Source organism: Apus apus, chromosome 15 (assembly GCF_020740795.1).
Source record: "Apus apus isolate bApuApu2 chromosome 15, bApuApu2.pri.cur, whole genome shotgun sequence".
In the NCBI taxonomy this organism is placed as follows: domain Eukaryota; kingdom Metazoa; phylum Chordata; class Aves; order Apodiformes; family Apodidae; genus Apus; species Apus apus.
In genome coordinates this window covers 7,751,244-7,772,660 of record NC_067296.1, presented here as the reverse complement: position 1 = coordinate 7,772,660, position 21,417 = coordinate 7,751,244, and the positions used below count along the sequence as shown (strand labels likewise).

Genomic DNA, 21,417 nt, shown 5'->3' with positions numbered 1-21,417 from the left:
ACAAGGAATTTGAGATGCTCCTAAAATACCAGGTGTTGTACCAATGTAGAAGGACAAATAATCTTCTGCCTAAAGGGAGACTCCAGCAGTTGCTTAGTAGCAGATCTATTGTCACTGTTTAAGGCCCTCTAACTCAGTTGGGGAGACTATTGACATGCTCATCTAACTAACTGTATGTAACAGGAGCACTACAATTACTTAAGGACCCAGAGCAACCAAACACAGCACAAGTTCTGTGATCTTGATGAGTAATATCACACTTGCCAAGTTTGCAGCAAGCAGCCCTGCATATTTGAGGAGCTGAAGTTTGAGTCTTCCTACTAAGCCTCTTCTAAGTTGCCTTTTTTTTTTTTTTTAAAGACTTTATTTTAGATTAAAACATATACTTCACATTCACTGAACTACTAATGAAACTTGTCTGTGGTATTTGTGTCCTTTCACCTTTTCCTGGAAAGTACATTGACTAAAAGCCAAACAAACAGCACAGCACTTCAGCTGCTTAATAGACAAACACTGCAGTCATGTTGCTCAGGACAAATGTTTTAAAGAAACAAAATAAGATTACAGATATTAGATTTATCTTTTTTTTTTTTTTTCTTTAAGAAATGCCAACATTTTTGCATTTGTCTTATCAGCAATTGAAACTTACAGGATTGCAGAACTATGGTAGCATTATTTTTAATCCTTTTGTAGATGACATGAGTTAAACACAATTAGGTTACTAACTGGTATATTAATTGGTCATAAGTAGCAGACAACTAGTCAAGTCCTGCAGTGATACATGCTCACCAGGAACATGCAGAACTTCTTAAAATAATAGAGCTTTCAAACAGAAAAGGGCACGGTACAATTCAAAAATGACCTTAACTTTGTCAAGGTCATTTTCAAGTTAAGATATTATACCTGAGATAGGGATCTAATTATCTAGCACACACCACAACTAGAAATTACCAGAGAAAAACAAAGTCAGCACTTGAACAACATTATAGCAAGTCCCTGCTCTAAGTTTAAAAGATGCAGTTCCATCACACCATAAGTTTCCGTAACACGGCCCAAACAAGAAACTCAGTGTCACTATCCTGATGTGTTTATGAAATCATCCATGAAAGCAAAACACAAATCAGAGCTTCCAAGATCCCCAGGCATTTCAGTTGGTATGATCCACGTATCATGTTCCCTGCCCCAGGGAAAGGCCACTCTGCCATAGCCAGAAGTTGAGAGCACAGAGTATGAACCCACTGCTAAACCAGAGATCCATCCTGGGAAAGACCTTAAGGAAAATGACAGGGTGTTTGTTATACAGCAGTCCAACAACACCAACCACAAATAAACTGGGAACACAACTTCACCAACTCATTTAGCTAATTGAAATGAATTAGGTAGCATCCATGAAGTACAAGGGATTTGAGTTAGGATTACAGCCATGAAGTGGCCCTAAGGGACAGGCAGAGTACCTACAAAATACATTAAGACCTTAGCAACATTTGTGATGTGGGGAAAACTGCCATCTACTACCTAGTCAGCATCTCCCCTAAATCCATAATTTTGCCTGTCTGATAGAGATAAAAAAATTGTTTGCCAAGTTTTGGGGTATTTTATAGTTCTAGTCCTGAAGGCAATCCCAAGTAAGTCAGAGCAAGAAAAGCTGTTTTCTTAAACAGTCGCCTAGTGGTAAAGAGAAGAAATACAGAGCTTCTGTTTTTCAGCATTGGATTTTGCACCTATACATTCAGCGCTAGAACAATTCCTTGGAAGGCATCCGATTCCCTGAATAAGATCACAAGGATTTTTAACCCTGGATTCATCAAATATGAACATGCTCTTTATAGTTTTCAGTTTGTTCTGCAATGCTACTTCCTGCTGTAGATGGAAGAAGAGGTGCAAATACAAAGAAACATACATCTCTCTCTCTTGTTGGTGCAATATCTATATTAATCTGGTGGTCATCCAGTTACTAGTAATGAAGACCAAAGCCTGTTTACAAAACTACTTGAAAACAGGAAACAGATGGCCTCAGAAGCTTTGGTGGGTGCTCAAAATGAGTATTAAAAATGAAGTGGAATGAGAAAGGGCTACATAGAGACACTTTGATCAAAAGCAAAGAATTCACCAATGTCAGAGAAGTCTTACAGTACTGGATGCCCCTGAAAATAAAAAATCTGAGTTTTAAAGACGTCCCAAGGTGTTCTTGTATTTACTTATCAAGATCTACAAACTGAACAACCTGATGTGGCAACATAACAATAGCTCCTAGAAACCACAGTCAATGCAGTGAGTAATAGGGAAAGCAGGAGACTTTGTACACTCCCAGATTTATCACCATTTTTGTTATGCTGTTGACATGGCATTAGAATTTGCATGCAAAGGGAAAAGATAGGCTGTATGTAATAATACACAAACGTATAATTCTTTGCAAGCTCATTAGAGACTTAAAAGCTACCAGAACATCTTTCTGGGACTTACAAAGGAAAATATCATACATTTTTTCACATCACTGCTATTGTCCTTTGGATGCCCTAATGTTAGGTTTGTTGTTGCTGGCATTACGTTCCAAAATAAACATCTCTGTCAACTTGGGACTGCTAAAACACTGAAGGCTTTCAGCGAGAAAGAGACAGGCCTTCATGCTAGACTAGACCCTGTCTCTTCCAAATAGCCCATTGTGTCCTCCCTCAGTAGTGCAAATGCGTCAGTTAGGGAAGTCATCCATTGAAGACAGTCAGAAGACACCTCTTGGTTGCTATTATGGATGCTGCTTGTGTTCACCAAGCAGATTAGTTTTCATTCACAGTGCTTGAACTCATTAGGTTTCTAACTTTGGAGTCAATGTTTCTCACTTCCATGTTAGGAATCCAACCACTTCACTGTAATGCTCTTGGGCCAACAGCTGTGTTGGAACAACTATATATTTCTCCTTTCAGAAGGGAGGCTATTTATCTGAGCAGTTTTTTTAGGCTCTTGTAGGAATGCTTTTGTTTTCCTTGGTCCCTGGAGGCATGGGAAGAAAGTTTTAGATTAGCTCGCCTTCCCCATCATTAGTGCTATAGAAAAAGGAATTGTCATTGGAAGTGGACATCATCCAGAGTCATGGGAGCCAGGCCTGGAAACCATGCATTTCCTTTACTTTTTTGTTGAGAAAGTCTTTCTAAATACAAAGGCACTTCTAGATTAATTGTCAATGGCCTATTTTCCATGATGACACAAAACCAGGAACAAAAGATTTACTGCTTCAGAATCAGAATTTCTGGAGCTTGCCTAGGCTTCATTTTCTTGATTTGAATTGGTCTGCAAATCATTACCATCAGGAAAAACAGAAGTGAAAACAGGATTTTATTAAAACACGATTAATTTGCAAGCATAATTTTCTACACCCAACTCTGACTAAACCTAGATCTTATCCACAGTAATTTAAAGGATACAGTAAGCAAGCTATTGGTGTTTTTCTAAGATTTAGTTCTTACCTCAAGGTAAACTAGTTATAAATGCCTTTAGCAAGTACAGTCTGTTAAAGCAGTTTAGACACCAACTTGCCATATGTTATGTTAAAATTAGACTGTTTTTTTAAAGAAACAAATCTATGCATTAAGTATGTCTATTCGATACACACAGATTTTGAGGAATGCTTTTGCTCATCCATTAATCTTTGCAGAAAGTACCAAATAAACCTTAACAGAAAAAAGAAACTAGTTCAGAATGTAATTTGGAAGTTAATCTTGACAATATCTCACAGAACTGTAAACACTTTTCACAAAGTAACTTCCATCAGCATTGTTTTCCAAATTTGTATTCCAAATTAGTGCAGTTATTTCAGTCTGCAGTACAGTTAACTGCAATGATTTTTAGATTTCAGGATAGAATTTATAGTAATTTTTGCAGAGTCTGTATAATGACCATATCTCAAGGATCACTAGAAAAGTATTTTGAATGCATGCAACAACATGGAAAAAATTCTTGTATAATGGAGAAAGGCAACTTTCTTGGAAGGCAAGAAAAGAGGGAATATACATGCTAGACAGACTATATGTAAACAATAGAGAAAACAGCAATTACGTCATTCCAGGGCTCTTGCCTCTTCCTCTGAGGCAGTTTTCAGTCTGAATTCATACAAGTCCTAGACATGATGTTGGGTAACACAGCCCAGATGCCACCTGAAGTGTTCTGTTCTGTCTGTATGTTCACAGTGTTTGTTTGATTTGAAACATAACGGACTGGTTGCACTAAAATGTTTATTGTCCCTGGTCTGTCATTATGATAAAGACACATTAATATAATTTTTAAAAGTAATAACATGGGTACCATTGAGATACAGACATTATAAGTTGGCTAAAAATAGTAATTTGAATTCCTAGCTTAGTCAGCTTGTCAGAAACAGCTGTGTTCACTGTAACCTCTCATTAGTTTGCATATTATAAGAGTTCCAAAGCTTATTCTGCTCTCAGAAACCTACTAAGTTAGCCTTCACAGCACATTAGTGTTACCATATCAAATGCAACAGCAACAGATTATTCAGACTTTAGAGACTTACCACTATTTTTTACTTCAATATTTATAAAGGCATATATTCTTATTTGATAAGGTAAAGGCAATCTCCTCTCTATCTAGAGCATTCAGAAGAGCCTGTCTCAAAAGGAAAAGAAAATGTCTAGTTCATAGCTGCTTGCTGATGAACATGTACCCCTTTGTTTAAAGAGCCCTGAACTCTGGTTTCAGCAACCAATTCACAAAAGTGTTCATGTAGCTCCTGTACCTATTCAGCAGAACAGTGTGAAACACACAGACTGGAACACCATTCTCAAACACAACACACCAGAACTGCCATGAAGGGGTTTTGTGAGCCCTCTTTGTATTACAAATAGTGACCTGGAGATTGGTATTTTGAAGCCCCTTTTGTTTAGATTATGAAAGAAATGCATTAGAAATCAAAGCTGTTTTTCTAGCCAAACTGTACATTTCATACTGTATGTTGGCCAGACAGCCCAAGGTTCTGCTATATCACCTGCTGGATACATTGTGTTACCCTGGTGAGACTTCAGAGTGCTGGCTGTCCCACCAACAGGTAAAATATCATTGCATTTACATGGCAAAACTAGTGGCAAGCCAATGTGGAACGTGCTTAAATATGAACTAATGGGTCAGATTTTAAAATTACAACATAACAGCACTACCTGTACCAGATTCTTATTCTGCAGAAATGGGTGCATCAGTGATGAAGAATGAAAGATGAAGAGCAACATGCATTATCACAATTCAAAATCAGCATTCACAAAATAAGTCATATTTAAGCCATCACATTTTTTGTTTATATTCATTATGTCACTTATTTTATTAGTATTTTATAAACAGGAAAGGTAAGAGAATAATTTCTTAAAAGAGATTTCTATTTGTGAAAGGATATTTTCAAATCTACTTTGCCTAGACAAAACTATGAAAAACTACTGTAACATAAAAATGTGTTAAATCTTTAAAAAGAACAAGCAAAGCAATACCAGCAAATGTTTAGTATGAAAAAGAAAGGACTCAGTTCTTCTGCAAGTAAACTATACTCTGCTCATGACTAACACGGAGCAACTGGAATCAGAGTTTAAAGCAAACAGGGGTGTCACTCTGCACCAATTATTTCATTCATGATGGGTACTCCAATAATCTAAAAGCTGAAGAAAACTTTCTAATACGATTCCAAATCTTAATGGAATAAAGTCTTATAAGTACAATGATGGGGGACACATTCAGACTTTATCAGTATTACTTTTGTATTTAGAATACTACGGGACAGGCAAAAGCTATATTTCCAACTTTTTACCAGTTCCATCAAAATTCTCAGTTATGAGCTTGTACGTAGAGGAAGTACTAAAACACACAAGAAAGGAAGTGGCAGGAATTGTTAAATAGGAAGTGGTGAACTCTGCATCACCTATTTAAAAAAAAGAAAGAAAGAAAGAAAGAAAGAAAAAAGGTATCTACATCTTATTTAGTGGTAAGCTTCATTTCCTTGAAGATGTTTGCACCATATGTTATTTTACCGGCTCTCTTGAGATGCAATTTTTAAGTTAAGTGTGGGGGAAGGAGGAGGATTACTAGATTTATTTAGTATCAAGAAACCCTGTTCATTCAAAATAATGACCCATCATGTAAGTGGGTTTCCCTCCTGCATTGTTTCCTCCCTAAAAATGAGGGTATAATACAAAATCCCAGCAAATTCTGATTTATGGCATAAGAATGCTTCACTGTGTTGGCCAATATTAAGAACACAGGCAATGAACCTAAAGATTCCTTCTGTCAAAGCATCCTCTTTATCACCAAAAGCCTTTTACCATTTCTAACATGAGATTCAAATGTACAGAAAATGTACAATTAACAGAATCACACAAACCATGTTCATGCCTGTGTGTGCAAAGAAAGGCCAAATTCAAGCTTTGTTCCTACAACAGAACCAGCAAATAGTCATGCTTTTTGTTACGTTTTTCAGCATCCTGCCCAAATCTGCATTTGGGAGCTGCAACTGCTTAAAAGCCATGCCCAGAAAGAAGTTACAACTATTCTTTCTTAAACTAAGTTCAATAAAGAATTTTGGACTGAAATTACAAATAGGCCTGAACAGCTTGTTTCAGTTGGGATGTTTAATGAGGCTGTTGCTGTTAAAATCACAGATGCCCACTTCACTGTACTTATAAAATTCAAATTTAGAAAGGCAAATTGTAGTAATTATTAAAATTATCCCAAATTCATTGAATGGGGCAACCTACAGGTTGCCAAGCTACTGCAATGCACACAAAAACCTGCTGAGAATAGATAATAGATAAAGCAGAATTAGGATGCTCCTTTTTCCTCACAGGATTGTCCAATATGTTTAGGAAACTAATCTAAGCTAAACTGGTTTAATATTAAAACTTACAGCATTCTAACCTGAGATGACCAGCTCACAATCTATGGACCAAATGCAGTTTTGGGGGCAAGTCACACACTGATGCCATTTCCCTGTCTCCTCTAAGCCAAGCCTACACGTATTTATCTGACAATATGACTGTCATGTAGGGGCTGAACAGGCTACGAGACAAATATACAAGCATGTTGGTTAGTGATGGGGACAGACAGACTGTCCAGCCTTCACGTAGCTCCAGGACAGAATGGTTGGGCACCTCTGTTCTACACCAAGGTTTAACAGAAGAAGTTGCACTTAATGCTGAAAGTTTACGCAACTATTTCCAGAGTATTAAACTGTTCTAAGAAAAAAAAAAGAGAGAGAGAGAGAGAAAAAAAAAATCAATACTTTTTTGGAAAGAGAAACTTAACCCTTAAGTGCTGACAACAAAGATGTAACTTCTCCTGAAATAACATTCAGAGAAGTTAAGCTACTTAGATCTGAGGTAGAGGGTTCTGAGCAGTTGGCTTAACTAGCTGCCCTTCACACAAAATAATAATGCATGTTAAAACTTTAGTCACAGTAGGTAGCAATACTGCATTTTATGTATCAGAAGCACAGCTTCTAGTGTGTGGCAGCATTTAGTTCTCCCACAGCAAAGGTGAGTAAAACTATGTCTTCAGAAAAGACAATGTATAAGAAAATCTACCTATGGGCAATAAGCCTGAGAACTTCTTGTGGAAAGATAGAACCTCTCTCAAAAGCAGCCACACCTTAAATGCTAACATTTATTCTATATTTTCTCACTTCTTCAAGTTGCAAAGCAATACTTTAAGAAACTAACAGAACCGATCATGTGTAACTAGATATTGTCACTGCAGTGAGAGCTTTCACCTCCAGCTCTGCAGGCCATCTTCTCCCCATCTGAAAGCAACAGAGAGTTCAAAAAAGAAACGTCAGTGTTAAACAGGCACATCACATAACCAAGATATACTTTCACAGACATCCTAAAATGGGATAGATTAGCCTGCTGCACTCCAGTACATAAAAAGTCTGCAAAACTGGACAAGCTAGGCCTTCAAAAGACTATTTAATCCTCCTCATGCTAATTAAACAGAATTGTGAGTGAAAGTAAATTTCATGGATCAGATTAGATAAACAGTTTTGCCACTTCATACATCTACTAATACTGCTAGTTTAAAATAATTCACTCTGGGAACTCCAATTGATTTAGCAAAGCCAGTCACCATAACTCCTCTCTCTACAATGACAGCACTCTCTCTGGAAATGGACAACACTTGCTACTTCCTATTCTCCCACAGCCCAGACTCAGGGCTGTGCCTAACACACCCCACCCCACAGCTCCACCAGACTCTTGCTCATCATGTTCCACTTCCTGTCAGCCAGACCCAGTTATCAGTCTTGACTTAACATGCTTTAGAATTTGGTGGCTATCTCAAACACTCATTTGCAGCCTTAGCACAGACCTGGAACACTCAGAGGAGAAAAAAAAAAAAAAAAAGGAAAAGGAAAAAAAAAATAAAAAAAAAAGAAAAAGAAGTATAAAATGCAGTAACTTCCAAACATCTTTAAAACAAAACCAACCTTCACCACTATTCACATCCTTTTCCATTCCTCTGCACCACAAAAGACTATGACACTGAAGACTTCTCAGCACTCATCCACAAATAAAGGTGATCGACACTTAGAATCACACAAGCACCTCCTCTAACAAACACTGCTGAGAGGAAAGCAGTTTTACTAAAGATTGGATTCTTTTTATCAAAGTGTTCAAGGCAGAATTCTGTGTGTAGAACAGAGTGGAGAACACATTGTTAGCAATGACTTTAGTACAAGAAAATCCTGGAGATGTAGAAATTACATGATAACAATAAATGTTTGAGTGCTTGCTCCTAACTAAGTAGCAATATTAACTTATTTAGCTGCTCTTAAAAAGACAGTTTTGCCACCCAAAATCCCCACTTCATGTGGTAGAGAACTTAGCAGACACAACAGCAAATAAGGAATTTCCTGCTGCCAGTCAGTCACAAAAGTAGCCTGTACACCAGGCTGTGTAAAGCAACCCAGTAAGGCGCAGCACAACAGACTGGGCTTCTACCAGAGGTTCTGAATGGTAAGTTTTACAAAATTATAAACATGAACCCAATGACAAATAAGGCCTAAGTCAGTAGTTTCCATGAAGTCTTTCTGCTCTGCCTGCTTCTTGACAAGCTTTAAAAAGACTTGTAAGATTAGACCTCTCCACTAATGCCCTCATGTCGGCTAATAAATCCAGTAACTTAACAGCTGTAAAGATTTTACATATTTTCAACCTCCTGTTCCAGTCTTTCACCTCTGCTGAAAACAAGATGAGTCTGATGGACACAGAACAAGCTCCAGAACCTGAAGGTACCCTCCAAAAACAGCCCTGCTCCTGAGCCTGCCTTCGTAGAGGAGAGCTGGCTGCCTGGGGGCTGTGAGCCTCAAGCTGCTCAGACCCTCCCTTTCCACAAGCTCAAAGGACCCAAGCTCCCTTCCTTGCCCCTACCAACCACAGCCAGGCTGCCACACACCCTGTCATAGTTTTGCTATCTGTTAAGAGGTGTCAGTTACCAGAGAAGGACTGAAAGCCATTGCTATCGAAAGGGAAATTATTAATGACCATCTATATAATATTGCTCACTGGCAAACCAACCAACCCCCCAATTCAGCACTGCATCTTTCAGTACGTTATCAATTCAACCACAGCTAATGTTGTAATATGCAAGGATAAAAAGGATGGTTCACAACACATGATGTGCTTCACATACTATACTAGTTTTGAAACAGTACAAGGGCAGATCTGCTCTGGTAATGAAACACTTCAGCCCAATTCTGAGAAGGTATCAGTACTGGGAATGAAACATGGTACAAGTTGAAACCAGACCTTTGTTCAGGTCACCCCACAGGCACTGCTGTGCACTGCACAGTTCTAGGCACAAACTGCCATTGAATGGGAAAGCTGTCCTTTGTCAGAAGTTGAAGTAAAAAAATGACAATGTTGCTTTCCAATTTAGTTAAGCTATAAAGGGAAAAAGAAAAATTGTTTTCTAGAGCTGGGATGCTGTCCACACCCCTATTCTTTGCTGGTTAAAACTCTCTCCATTTTTCTTCCATTTCTGGAAATATTCAGAAAAATTTAAAATGTGTGCATATGTATTTTGGCTATTCAATAAGTTATGTAGTATTTTTCCACTTCTTGCTCCAATGTCTCACCCTCTCCTCTCCAAAATAAGTTCCTCTTACGGAAATCTCTTGCATGTATCAGAGTTCTGTTTTTCCAGTAGCCCACATCTTTAGTCATCTGTGCCTGCACAATGCAGAGCAAGGATGTACAATTCCACACAAGGATTTAGTCCTACTTCAAGCAGCTGAAATGACTGTACAGAAGACAGTGGAAAAAATAGGCCTTACACATTATAATGGAATTGAGATCTTCTGAGCCAGTATGGGTTATTTTTTCTGTCAGAAAAAGGAAGTATACTCTTCCTTAGTCGAAGATGCATTTTAAAAATAGATTCCACATTTTACTTCCTGTGATCACATTAAAAGGTCACACTGTTTATGCTACTGTAACCTGTTACTGTGGGATTAGAAATTATAAATAAGCAATTCTCATTCAAACATGCACAAGGGAAGAAGGTTACGAGGACATTCCTCTTTATGTGTAGACCACTTGTTCCAAATATAAAGAATCTGAGAAACAGAGGGTCTTTTGTAGAACAGGATCAAGTACTTGATGAAACAAGCACTTCACAGAAGAAGCATAAAATTCTGGGAACTTGAGATACAAGAAAAGCACCTGGCAGATCACAAATGGAACAGCTCCTTTAAATTCAAAATACTACTATTTAGTAGCATTTTTCACAAGTGATTATTTTAGTATAAAAAGTATAGCAAGCTTTCTGCCTAGAGGGAGGGCACAGCTTCCCCTCTGCATGCAGCAAGATCTGCCTGGCTCCACACTCACCACTGGCACAACATGGAAGATTTTCTAGGATTGCATATCCTGGCAGAATGCAAAACTTGTTTCATTGTTTCTTTATTTCCTACTTCTACTTCTGTAGAAGCTGTTTTAACCTTCTAAGCACAGGAAAAAGACTGCACAAGGTTAATTTGATTCAACACTCTCTTAACAGCTGGTGAGACAAGTAGATCTTCCTCAACATTGATCTCTTCACCCTTGAACCATGTGCTTCCAAAGCATCCACAACAACAGCAGAGACAACTATGGACCAACTTAAAGGCCTGGATCCTTACACAGAAGAAAACAAGACATCCTATATAACAAAGTAAAGAACAAATTTCAGTCCCTAACAATGGAAACAGGCCCTTAACGCAGGTATCAGTATGATAATTAAGTAAATTCAACGTGAAATTAACACTGGATTGAGCAGAAAGGGTGTTGTTTTTTTTTTTTAATCTCTCTGCTTTATTCCATGAAAGATATACCCAATTACGAAGCAGGACTATCCAAATACTTTTTTTTCATTTCAGAGTTTAACAAATCAGCAGTGAGGTACATGGTCAGTATCAGTGATACAAAAAAATTCTGCTTAAAAATATAATCTATCATGCCAACAAGGACTTAGGAAGAGAGTATATGTTAAAAATAAAAGCCACCAAAAAAAAAACAACAAACACAATCTGGGAGAAATCACATCTGCCTAACTGTTGATCATAAATGTTGATCATAAATGTTTTTAATTTAAAAATACAGACAGACTCTGGCTACAATGGTTAAAAACAGATCTCTCAAGAAAGCTGGCTGCATTTAGGTTGCTTCTACAAGTAGATGCCCTTTACGAATGGGCATCTTATCTACTTATGAATGCAAAAACAATAACTATAGAAACAATGTGTTTATCAGCCCATATTCTAGGACAAAGTATTGTGCAAAGTGAAAGCATATGGAAACAAAGCCTACAGAATTAGAAATGAGAAAAAAAGGAATTAAAAACCTTTCCAAAAGCTTCATATTATGGTAGCCCATTTTTCTTTCCAACAAGGACATCTGATTGTTCACTGCTGTCCTGCGAACCTTTTGTCTTGATTGTAGAAAGCACAAAGCCAATTTGAAAGTAGATCAGCTATCACTGTTAGCAAAATTACAAGAATTTCCATTAATCACTTTTATCACTTTTTCTTAGTACAATATGGCAGGCAAGCTGCTGAATCTTGGCTGTGTTTTGTGTGGGTGAGAGAAAGAGCACATCTAAATTCACAGGGTTTGGTAGAAAATGAATTGGCATTTGTACTACATGATCCACAAAGTGAACACACAAAAGCATTTGATGCTGTATCATAGGGCCTCTCCCAGCCAAACCAGCAAGGGCATGTCTACTGGCACCAGGAAGATAAACAAAAAAATGTTTCTTGTGCAAATCGACATGAAACAAGTTGACCAATGACTAAAAAAACCCCCATATCTCAATGGTAAGTGCTGTAAACATCAAAGCTAAGAGATGTGATCCAGTTTATATTATTAATTCCAAACACTGCAGAGACTCTCCTTCTGCATTTTCATGAACTTGCTTCTTTTAGGAAAAAAATGCATACATTGTTCACTAGGGCTGCTTTCCTCTGACATTGATACTGTACACACTTTTACAGAGGTGCACATAGAGATGTTCCAGTCTTGTCTAATATTTTAAAAATAACAAAGTTTTAAATTTATATAATTCTGTAAAATGTCTGAACACTGACAGCACTTCAGATCAGCACTCAACATGATACAAAACCTCAGGCAATCCTCCAATGTTTTATCTCAGTTGATTGTAACTTTTTTCCAAATCAGCATCCCAGAAATAAGCAGAATTAATTGAAGTTCAATATGAAATCCTACACTGAGGAACATTCTAACTAACCAGTTCAGCTAAGGGGGTCTGGGTTTTTTATTTATTTATTTATTTGTTTTGTTTTGTTATTTTTTTAGCTTTATGGCATAATATTAAAGTATTTACCAATTTCTTGTTAGCAAGCCTCCTACTCAACTCACATTTTGAAAAACTGTCACTGTGTGCAGAGATCTTATCCCTTCCACTGCTGGACAACAGGCCTCTCTGGCTTTAAAAGAGAAGGAAAAAAAAAATGCAAGAAATTGTATGGTCACAGGAGAAAATCCTCCTATGATCTTGAATTGTCTGAAGCATTAAGAGTTTTTTTTTCACACAGTGCTAACCTAATTTGCAGATACTTAACAAACCCCAAATAATACAAACCCCAAAACCCTACTAGAAAACTACTTACTATATTATCAGTAACAGAACACTGATAGTGCATGCATGGTTTTGGTTCCTTCACTTCTGTGTTACAAGACGTGAAAGTAATTTTGTGTTTAAAAGAGAAAAAAAAAAGCTCTCTAACTTTACTGAATATAAATCTCATTTTGCATATGGGGAGACTAAAAAAAAAATCAACAGTAGTTTATTTGACTACAGTAAAACAAATTCAGTGGCATATCTGGTGACTGAAACGACCCACCCAATTCTCACATTCAGTGGATACAAGAGATAGCATGACTTCAAGTTCTACCTTCTCTCTAGAGAGATTTTTTCTTTTGTTTGTAAACTCTTCTACCATTTTCTTTGAATTAAAAGATGTCCACTTTGAATCACACATGGATTCTGAATTTTAAGGAAACAGTATCCTCAGATATTTATTCACAATCCAAATAGATTATTATGTCATGCTAGTGACATTGATCTAAGAATTCATAGTTTACCAGAAAGTAGCAGTGATATTTCAGCCTTAAACCACAGCTCAGAGAGTGCCAGCTAAAGACAACCCTTGGAGAAGGTCCATTTGCAAAGCAAGTATTTCAAGAAAATATTTCATTTTAATGTTAACTATAGGGTGAACTGTTAATTCAAAACTACCCAGAATATTTAGAGTTATTTTAGTTTCAAAAATACTTGGTCTACCACTATCACAATTCATTCTCTACTTACAAAAGCTATTTTTATTTGAACTTAACATCATTTGTTATGTGGCCAACACTGCATTCTCCTTAACTGTCAGCTTCCTTCTATATATGTACCCTTTCAGCAGACAGAGAAAGACAGACGAATAAATAACAAGAAGAAGAATTTGCTAAAACCATAAAACCTTTTGAAGGTGCTCAGAAGCAGGAGCAGCATTGTCTGAACATTGTATGATTTCTAGGTTTTTAGCAAACTGTATCCCCTTCACAGTAAGCCCTAACAGGCTGCATTTTGCAATGCTCTACGTACAGCAACACTGTCAAAGAAAACATTTGGATTCAAGTACTTAGTTTTTTAATTCTGGAGTCTGAAAAAAAAAAGCAGAACTAAGCAGCTCAGCAGCTCCATATAATGGAACTTGCACAATCTCACATTTGCCATCTATAGACACAATTGGTCTTGCTCTGAAAAAGCAGTAGAACTAATCAAAGCAGCAAAGTACACAAAATAATCTCCATAGCACAAGACATGCTTGCAACTGAAAGTAAATTCCAGTTTTAACAGAGAGGATACTGACTTTGCAAGCCACAGAGAACCAGCTACTTCATCATCATTAAGCCTCTCCCATGCTTGTATCAAGATTCCAGTGTCTGTCTAGCACTGGAAAACATGGAATAGCTTTAGTTGTGTTGAAGGAAAAGAGAGGCTCCCTGCAACTATCAGTTCTAAACTAGCTTTCCATAACCAGAGCCAATTAAGCAAAACCTCAAATGAATCAACATAGTATGAATTAAGAAGTAGCGAGGCATGCATGCAGAGACCTGCAATTCCAAGTAGCAAGAACTGGCAGAATAAAGCACAAAGATGCATTTATAATAAGTCATGCTCACGCCACAATTTATCTGCTGCAAAGAAGTTTACAGTTTTTTAGCTCCGAAGAGTAACCCAAATGCTTACAGACTGCAGCAGCACAAAGCCTGAACTCTCACTGCAGCTTATAAACTGAAACACTAGTAGAACTTCCTGTTCATTTACTTTAAATACACAACACAACCACACTACTTTAAGTCATCAGGGTCAACCATTTCACAGTTTACTTTCAACATAAAAATCTATCGACATATTCTACAAATATTTTTCCAGAGACAGTAAATACATAAAAACCTTCCCATGGCTCTTGAGACAGAGATCCAAAATGTCTGTGATAGCTTTCTATCATACTCCCATAATGTGGGTAAAGCTTATTAACTTTCACAATTTGTAGTTATTTAGTTTAGCTTAGAGAAGCTTGGAAAAAAAAACTTAACATTCACGTTGCTATTACTTTAAAATACCCTAAAAAATGAATAAAGAAACTAAGAACAGTTGTGTGTCTCTTAAAGGCCTCAAGCCAAACTGTAACTCCACTTCAGCTTTCCAGAGCACTCCCAGCAGACCACGTACTTCAGTTTCCAGGGTACTCATTTCCCAATATATTTGAAAATCTCAAAAATACCCAGTTCTTCCTTATTTTATATTCTACTGACTCAAAACTAGAAAAGAGTGCACATTCTAGTAGGGGATCCCTAGTTGAATGGAAGATCAGTAAATAATTCAGAGGTATCTTTACTGTCACAGATAAGCACATCAAAGTTACTATCATTAGCCAACATATTAAAGTCAACATATCTTGTTTATATAAACAGAAGAAGCAACTCTACCTGTACTTGAGGGTTGTGTTTTTAAGATACTATCTCGCTCTATCGCCATGGGTAAGAAGTTAGAAACTAAAATATCTCCTAAAATTCTGAAAGACTTCTGCATACAAAATTGCTACAAATATACTGCACTCACTGTGAGTAAACAAAAATTCAGCGTTCCTTTGATATTCTGGACTAATATCTGTATCTTGTTCTCCCTCCTGCTCCAACAGCAAATCTAAACTGTGCTTTTCTTAGCTTTGGGCTATTGCTTTTTTGTCGTGACAGCTACAGAGTGAATGTTTTTCATTCCTATTGATACTTCTGCTGGTATGTATGCAGCATGCGTGTCATTCACTTACCCTCAAGCATTTCTTTTCTCTTGCACACCTTTACCACAGTAAAAAATTGCAAAGCTGACATTTAATCTGCTCTCCATTTTCCTTTAACTTACTGCTTTACAGAAGAGGACTTTAATTTGAATGGGCATTTCTTATGCTTAGATCAGGTCTCATTTTTTTAGTTATCTTCCAAGTATGTTTCTCTACAGTAAAAGCAACGGCCAGAACCAGACCAGTCCTTTTTATCTTTCAGGCCTCTGAACAAACGTTCACAGAATCCAGTGGCTCCTAGTTCTTGTAGCAAGTAAATCTAGACTAAAGTAAGGGACAGTGCTGGGGATTTGTAAAAAACAAAACCAAAAGCAACGCCCAACAAAGCACGGGAAAACTTCATCCATGCCCACCCTGTTTTGACCAGCTACAGCAGAGAATAGTTCCACTACCCATTCAGGGCCCACAACATGACTGTCACAAAATCACCTACACAACATCTTAACTTTGAAATATTTTTGTCCTTATCCTGTGATTATTTATGCTTTACAAAAAAAAAAAATCTAAGTTTTTTTTTTTTTCAGAACGGTACTATTATCATAGCTCACCATAGCTTCCCCTTGTCCAAAAAGAAGAAAAACAAACAAACAAAAAGCTTGGACAATTTTATCCCTTCCAAGTCACATGGCACCCAGACAAGTCTCCCTGTAGCCATTCTTCCAGCTAGCTTCACCTCCCTGTTGTATTCATAATTCCCCCCTAGATGCTGTTCAGTTCTGTATCTTTAGGTAATAGATTTAGCCAAGAAACAAAAGAAATTGACTGTCAGTAAATTGCATTATGAATCACTATGAATCCTGGTGAACATTTTTTGGATTTTAGCAGTTACAGTCATAACACCTAGATATTAGAAGCCTGTTGTACATTAACTTGGGGGAAGAGGTTTTTTTCTGCACCAATTAAATACATTATTCTACTTACTCCATTTTTCAGGCACAGATTTGTAGGAAAACTACATTGTTAATGTCACAGTCGAGACCTCAAAAGCACAGATTATAGTGCAGGACACTGCTCCCCCAGATGTACATGATCTGCCAAGAAGTAATTTTCAATAGCTGCTATTTAAAAGCAGGATGCAGTTGAGGAACTGAGTTACATGACATTGATGCACATACTTACTAATCAACCTTAAGAAAAAAAAGAACAAAACTACAAAAAAAAACCCCATCCCTGATGCTTGTCAATAGTTGGATGCAAATCAAAGAACCACTTGTCTTTTTTTTTAGTTGAATTTTAGTCCTCAATGAAACCCTGCGCTGTGTCACAGTCTGAGCAGGCTGTGGAGCCACATCATTCAGAGAAAGGACAAAAATATCACTGAATGTTGATCCCACACTGAAAATAAGTCACAGTCCCTCATTTTCCTTACACATTTCACTTCTGTAATTAAGTTGTACCCATATAAATACACTACCTCCATTACAGAGCTATATTACTGAAAATAATTTCCTGAGCACTAAGCCTGCAACATACCAAATCATCAAGAACAGCTTAAAAAAAATGTAATGTCATATTTGCACATGACTTCCAACTGATAAGAGTTAGCAAGCACTGAAACTCTGCAGGAAATGAAATATTCTAACAAAAAATAGCCCTTCTGAAAAGCACGCTCAAAATTTCATGCTTGCTCTCCAATTGCCAAACACCTGCAAGGTACTACTTTTAAAACCTGCTTGCTGTGATCCTCAAGCTGGATTTCAGTTATTTAACTTCTATAAGATACCGGTCCTTCTTTTAAATGTCTACTGCCAGAGAAATACATAGTGAAAGGGAAGCAAAGCCCAACTTCGAGGTTGCAAATATGAACTTAAAACTCATTAGTTTCTGGAATACACCGGCTTAAACATTCAAATGGATCTTACAGTAATGCTGCCTGATGTGACTAAACACATCTGCCCAACCATACGTGCACTGCATCTCCTCTTGAACTTCATTTTGGATAAATAAGGAAAGAACTGCTTAAAGAGAAAATCCCTAATTTCTGTTGTTGGTATGTATGAAGCTGGATCCAGTCGGTAAGTATTCTTACCAGCATCCTCATCTGCCATGCAGGTTTTTCCAAATGTCACCAAAACTCTAAATGCAGTAAATGAAACAGGACCAGATCATTGCACCAGCATTACTAGCAAGCTGATTTCAGGCTCTGTTCTATTGTTATTAAAGGGACTGAAAAGCCACGTACATGCAGCGCTGCCCATCAGTGTTTCTGTTTAAAGAAGCCAAACACGATGCTTCTATTTACCCTCTCACGGTTGGGTAGGGAGCAGTTTTTAAAGCTTACTGATCACTTATGCCTAGCTCCAAGGGGAAGCCGGAGCCAGGAGAAGAGCGTGGCTCAGGGATCTGGCAGAGGAGGCTCCTTCCCGGCTCGGCGCTGCCCGGGCAGACCCGGAGGCCCCGGGGCGCAGCCGGGGGGTCCCCGCGGCAGAGCCGGGCCCCGCGGGGGGCGGCGGCAGAGCGGGGGCGGCAGAGCGGGGCCTCCCTCTGCCCCCTCAGCGCCGGGCGACAGGGGAAGGAGGGAGCGGCGGGCAGCCTCCCGCAGCCAGGCAGGGGAAGGGGGAAGGGAAAGCTCCGACCCCGGGAGAAGGGAGGCAGAGGCACGCCGCGGGGGTGGGGAGGCAGGACCAGGCGGCAGCAAAGGGAGGGTGAGGGAAGGGGCGCTCAGCGCCGGGGCTGGGGGCAGAGCCGGGCCGGGCGGCTGCCCCTCACCTGATAGATGGCGGCCCAGCTGGCGGCCTGGTCGAGCCGGTGGAAGTCCTTCTCGATCTCCATGGTGGGGACGCCGCGCCAGGCCTGCTTCCCCCCCCGCCAGCGCCGCTCCCGCCCGCCGCTCCGGCAGCTCCGGCTCCCGCTGCTGCCGAGGCCGCCGCCGCCGCCCGCCCCGCACCTCAGCGCTCCCTCCTCCCGCCGGAACTACGCACCCACCCGGCGACGCGACGTCCGGGGCGGCGGGAGGGAGGCGGCGTAACGGGGCCAGCGCCCCGGGGGGCTGCGGGGCCGCTCCCGCCTCAGGCAGCGCCCGCCGGGGCTGCCTCCCCTCGGCCCCTCAGGCCACAGTCCGTCCGGGAGCTGCCGGTGGCGGCACACGGGGCGGGCTCGGGTGCCAGCTGCCCCTCCGCGCCCGCAGCTCGGCCGTCCCGCCCGGGGCCGCACAGACAGGTAGGGCGGCCTCGGAAGGGCTGAGGGGCCGTAGGTTGGAGGTGGCAGCGGGGAGTCCTGGCCTGTGCTTGGCTCTGACTGAGGAGCAGCAGACGGAGCTGTTGGTCGTAGCTCCTCGGGGTCCAGGCGAGCGTCTTCTCGTTAGCGAGCCGGCAGGGAGTGCTTGAAGCGTTTTTTAAAATCGTGACTCAAGATGAGTCAGAATTTTTTCCACAATCTCGTGTGCCACCTGAGGGGCGGTTAGGAGAACAGCGGCCTGGCAGCAGGTGCCTGGCCTGGCAGGGCAGGGGGCTTGGATTTATGTGGTTGTGCTTCAGAGGTGAGGAAGACAGCTGCACCCTCCTTTGCTGTAGTCAGGAGATGGAGGTTTTATGTTTTGCTCTTACACAGTCTGCAAAATGAAATATACCTCTGTCAGTTGTCCCATACCCATTGATTTAAAGGAATGTGTGATGTGACCAGCTCCAAACAGAGTCTGATCATCTGTCCACTGCTCTTGGATTGCTACTCTGAGGTGGCCATTACTATCAAGGTGCTGTAGTCCTATCCCAGGAGGTGAACATCAGTCATTCTATCCCACCTTTCTAATAAGGTACTGCTAAATGAAGTTTTAGCATACATATCTCAGAGAGCCAACATCTATCTTCCTGAGCTTCAAGACATTCCAAACATACATGTGTAATTATCCCATATATAATGCTAGAACATGCTTTGTTTTCACAGCAAGGAATTTACTCCTCATTTCAGCCAGCTTCTGTTTATTAGATTATTGTTTCTCAGACGTTTAGAACACGCTGCTGCTCCTGAGGGCTGGTGCAGGCTTAGCATACTTGGTATTCTGCAGCACAAACGACCCAAAATAAGGTTGTGAGAGTGTTTGTAGGATCAGCATTTTTCATGAGTGAATTTTATTATAAATACCCTCAGCACATCATGAATTGAAGGCAGCAAGAGTGGTAGAGTTCTCAACAGGCAAGATGTCTAAATTTCACTGAAGACTGGGGCTTTGAGCAACCTGGTCTAGTGGGAGGTGTCCCTGCCCATGCAGGGGGTTTGGAACTAGATGATCTTTAGGGTTTCTTCTAACCTAAACCATTCTATAATTAATTACAGAAGTATTTAATAGCTTAGCGGCACCTCTCACCTTACTTAGCTGTCCCTGCTAGAGGAAATTGTTCCTTTGCTTTTCCTCATCATTCTACAGTACTGTCTTTGGAAGAGGCTTCATTTCAGTGTTCAGCTCCAGAAAGCCACCCTGCTTGAGAATTGCCTATTAGGTTATTTGAGTGCAAATGGGTGCTCTCTGAGATGAGAGGAGTAGTCAGAGATGTGAGCTGAGGGGCTCAGAATTTTGGGGCAGGGTTAATAGTAATGGCCACGGTAAAGGCAAGCTGTGGAAAGCGTCTTAATAGGATAAGTTACTTAACTAGGTAAACAATGAAACATTATTCTCTCGTCAGCTGCTGCATGCAGCAGAGAGGCATTAGCAGATGGTATTAAAAAGGTTTTTTGCCTTTCGTACTGCATGGGCTTTCTTTTGGCCTGATTTTTTGAGTGAGGCAGATGCAGTATTAGTCTGATGAATGAAAGCGTTTTCACTACTTAAGACTTCCTTCCCTATTACTAAAAGCAATGGATGGGGAACTGCATCTTCTCTCCCAGTCTGGCTGCTCTGAGACAGTATCCTTATCTTGAGTCCAGGTGGTGAATTTTTAACCTCTGGTGTGTAATAAAGACAAATTTAAAAATTTTGCTGCTTTCCCCTTTCCCTGTTATTTCAGGGTCACAAATTACAAACATATGGGGGGAGTCTTGCTGTGCTTCAGTGGTTCCATACTGAGAGATGAGTCTTTATAATGTCACCAGAGAGCAGTCCCTGTGGATGGCCATTTTTCACGTAGGCATAAACCAGATGCTACCTAGGAGAGGTCAAAATCTTGTGATGTTACAGTTAAATGCTGTGCATAGACATTTTATAAAGGAAGACAGCATACACTCTTTTATGCTTATGTCACCTGCATGAACTTAATAAAATCAGTACATGTTCTTCAGTCAGTGATTCATCAGCAGCATATTCTGCCAAGTATGTACTGTTTTTATAGAAATACTGTTTTGAATGACAAAACCTTGTATATTGCCCTGAAAAAGACAGATAGTCAGCTAAAGATTTCACAGAGTAATCCAGAAAAGAAGAGATTATAATTTACAGGAGCAGGCACAATGGGAACAGGTCCCTGCCCATATTCAACCTTGATGATTCTATGATTCTATCTGTTTGGTACCTTTTGGTGCTACAGCAATGTGAAAGGCACATAGGCCGCCTTATGGAACCATCAAGTGCATTCTGAAGGTGAGAATTCTGAAAT

The 21,417-nt window shown here is 39.7% G+C and overlaps 1 protein-coding gene and 1 long non-coding RNA gene across 5 annotated transcripts in view; one reads left to right on the top strand and one right to left on the bottom strand.

Moving 5' to 3' along the window:
- The window catches only part of PTPN1 (protein tyrosine phosphatase non-receptor type 1), a 43,547-nt gene extending 24,817 nt beyond the window's left edge, over positions 1-18,730 (bottom strand). Inside the window, exon 1 of the mRNA XM_051633107.1 lies at positions 18,602-18,730. Coding sequence (XP_051489067.1) covers positions 18,602-18,664 — 63 coding nt within the window. The 5' untranslated portion in view covers positions 18,665-18,730. The remainder of the gene's footprint in view (positions 1-18,601) is intronic.
- A 106-nt stretch (positions 18,731-18,836) lies between these two features.
- The window catches only part of LOC127391104 (uncharacterized), a 150,585-nt gene continuing 148,004 nt past the window's right edge, over positions 18,837-21,417 (top strand). For all 4 annotated transcript variants that reach the window (XR_007891003.1, XR_007891001.1, XR_007891000.1 and 1 more), the window contains exon 1: positions 18,837-19,051. This is a non-coding gene — a long non-coding RNA (uncharacterized LOC127391104). The remainder of the gene's footprint in view (positions 19,052-21,417) is intronic.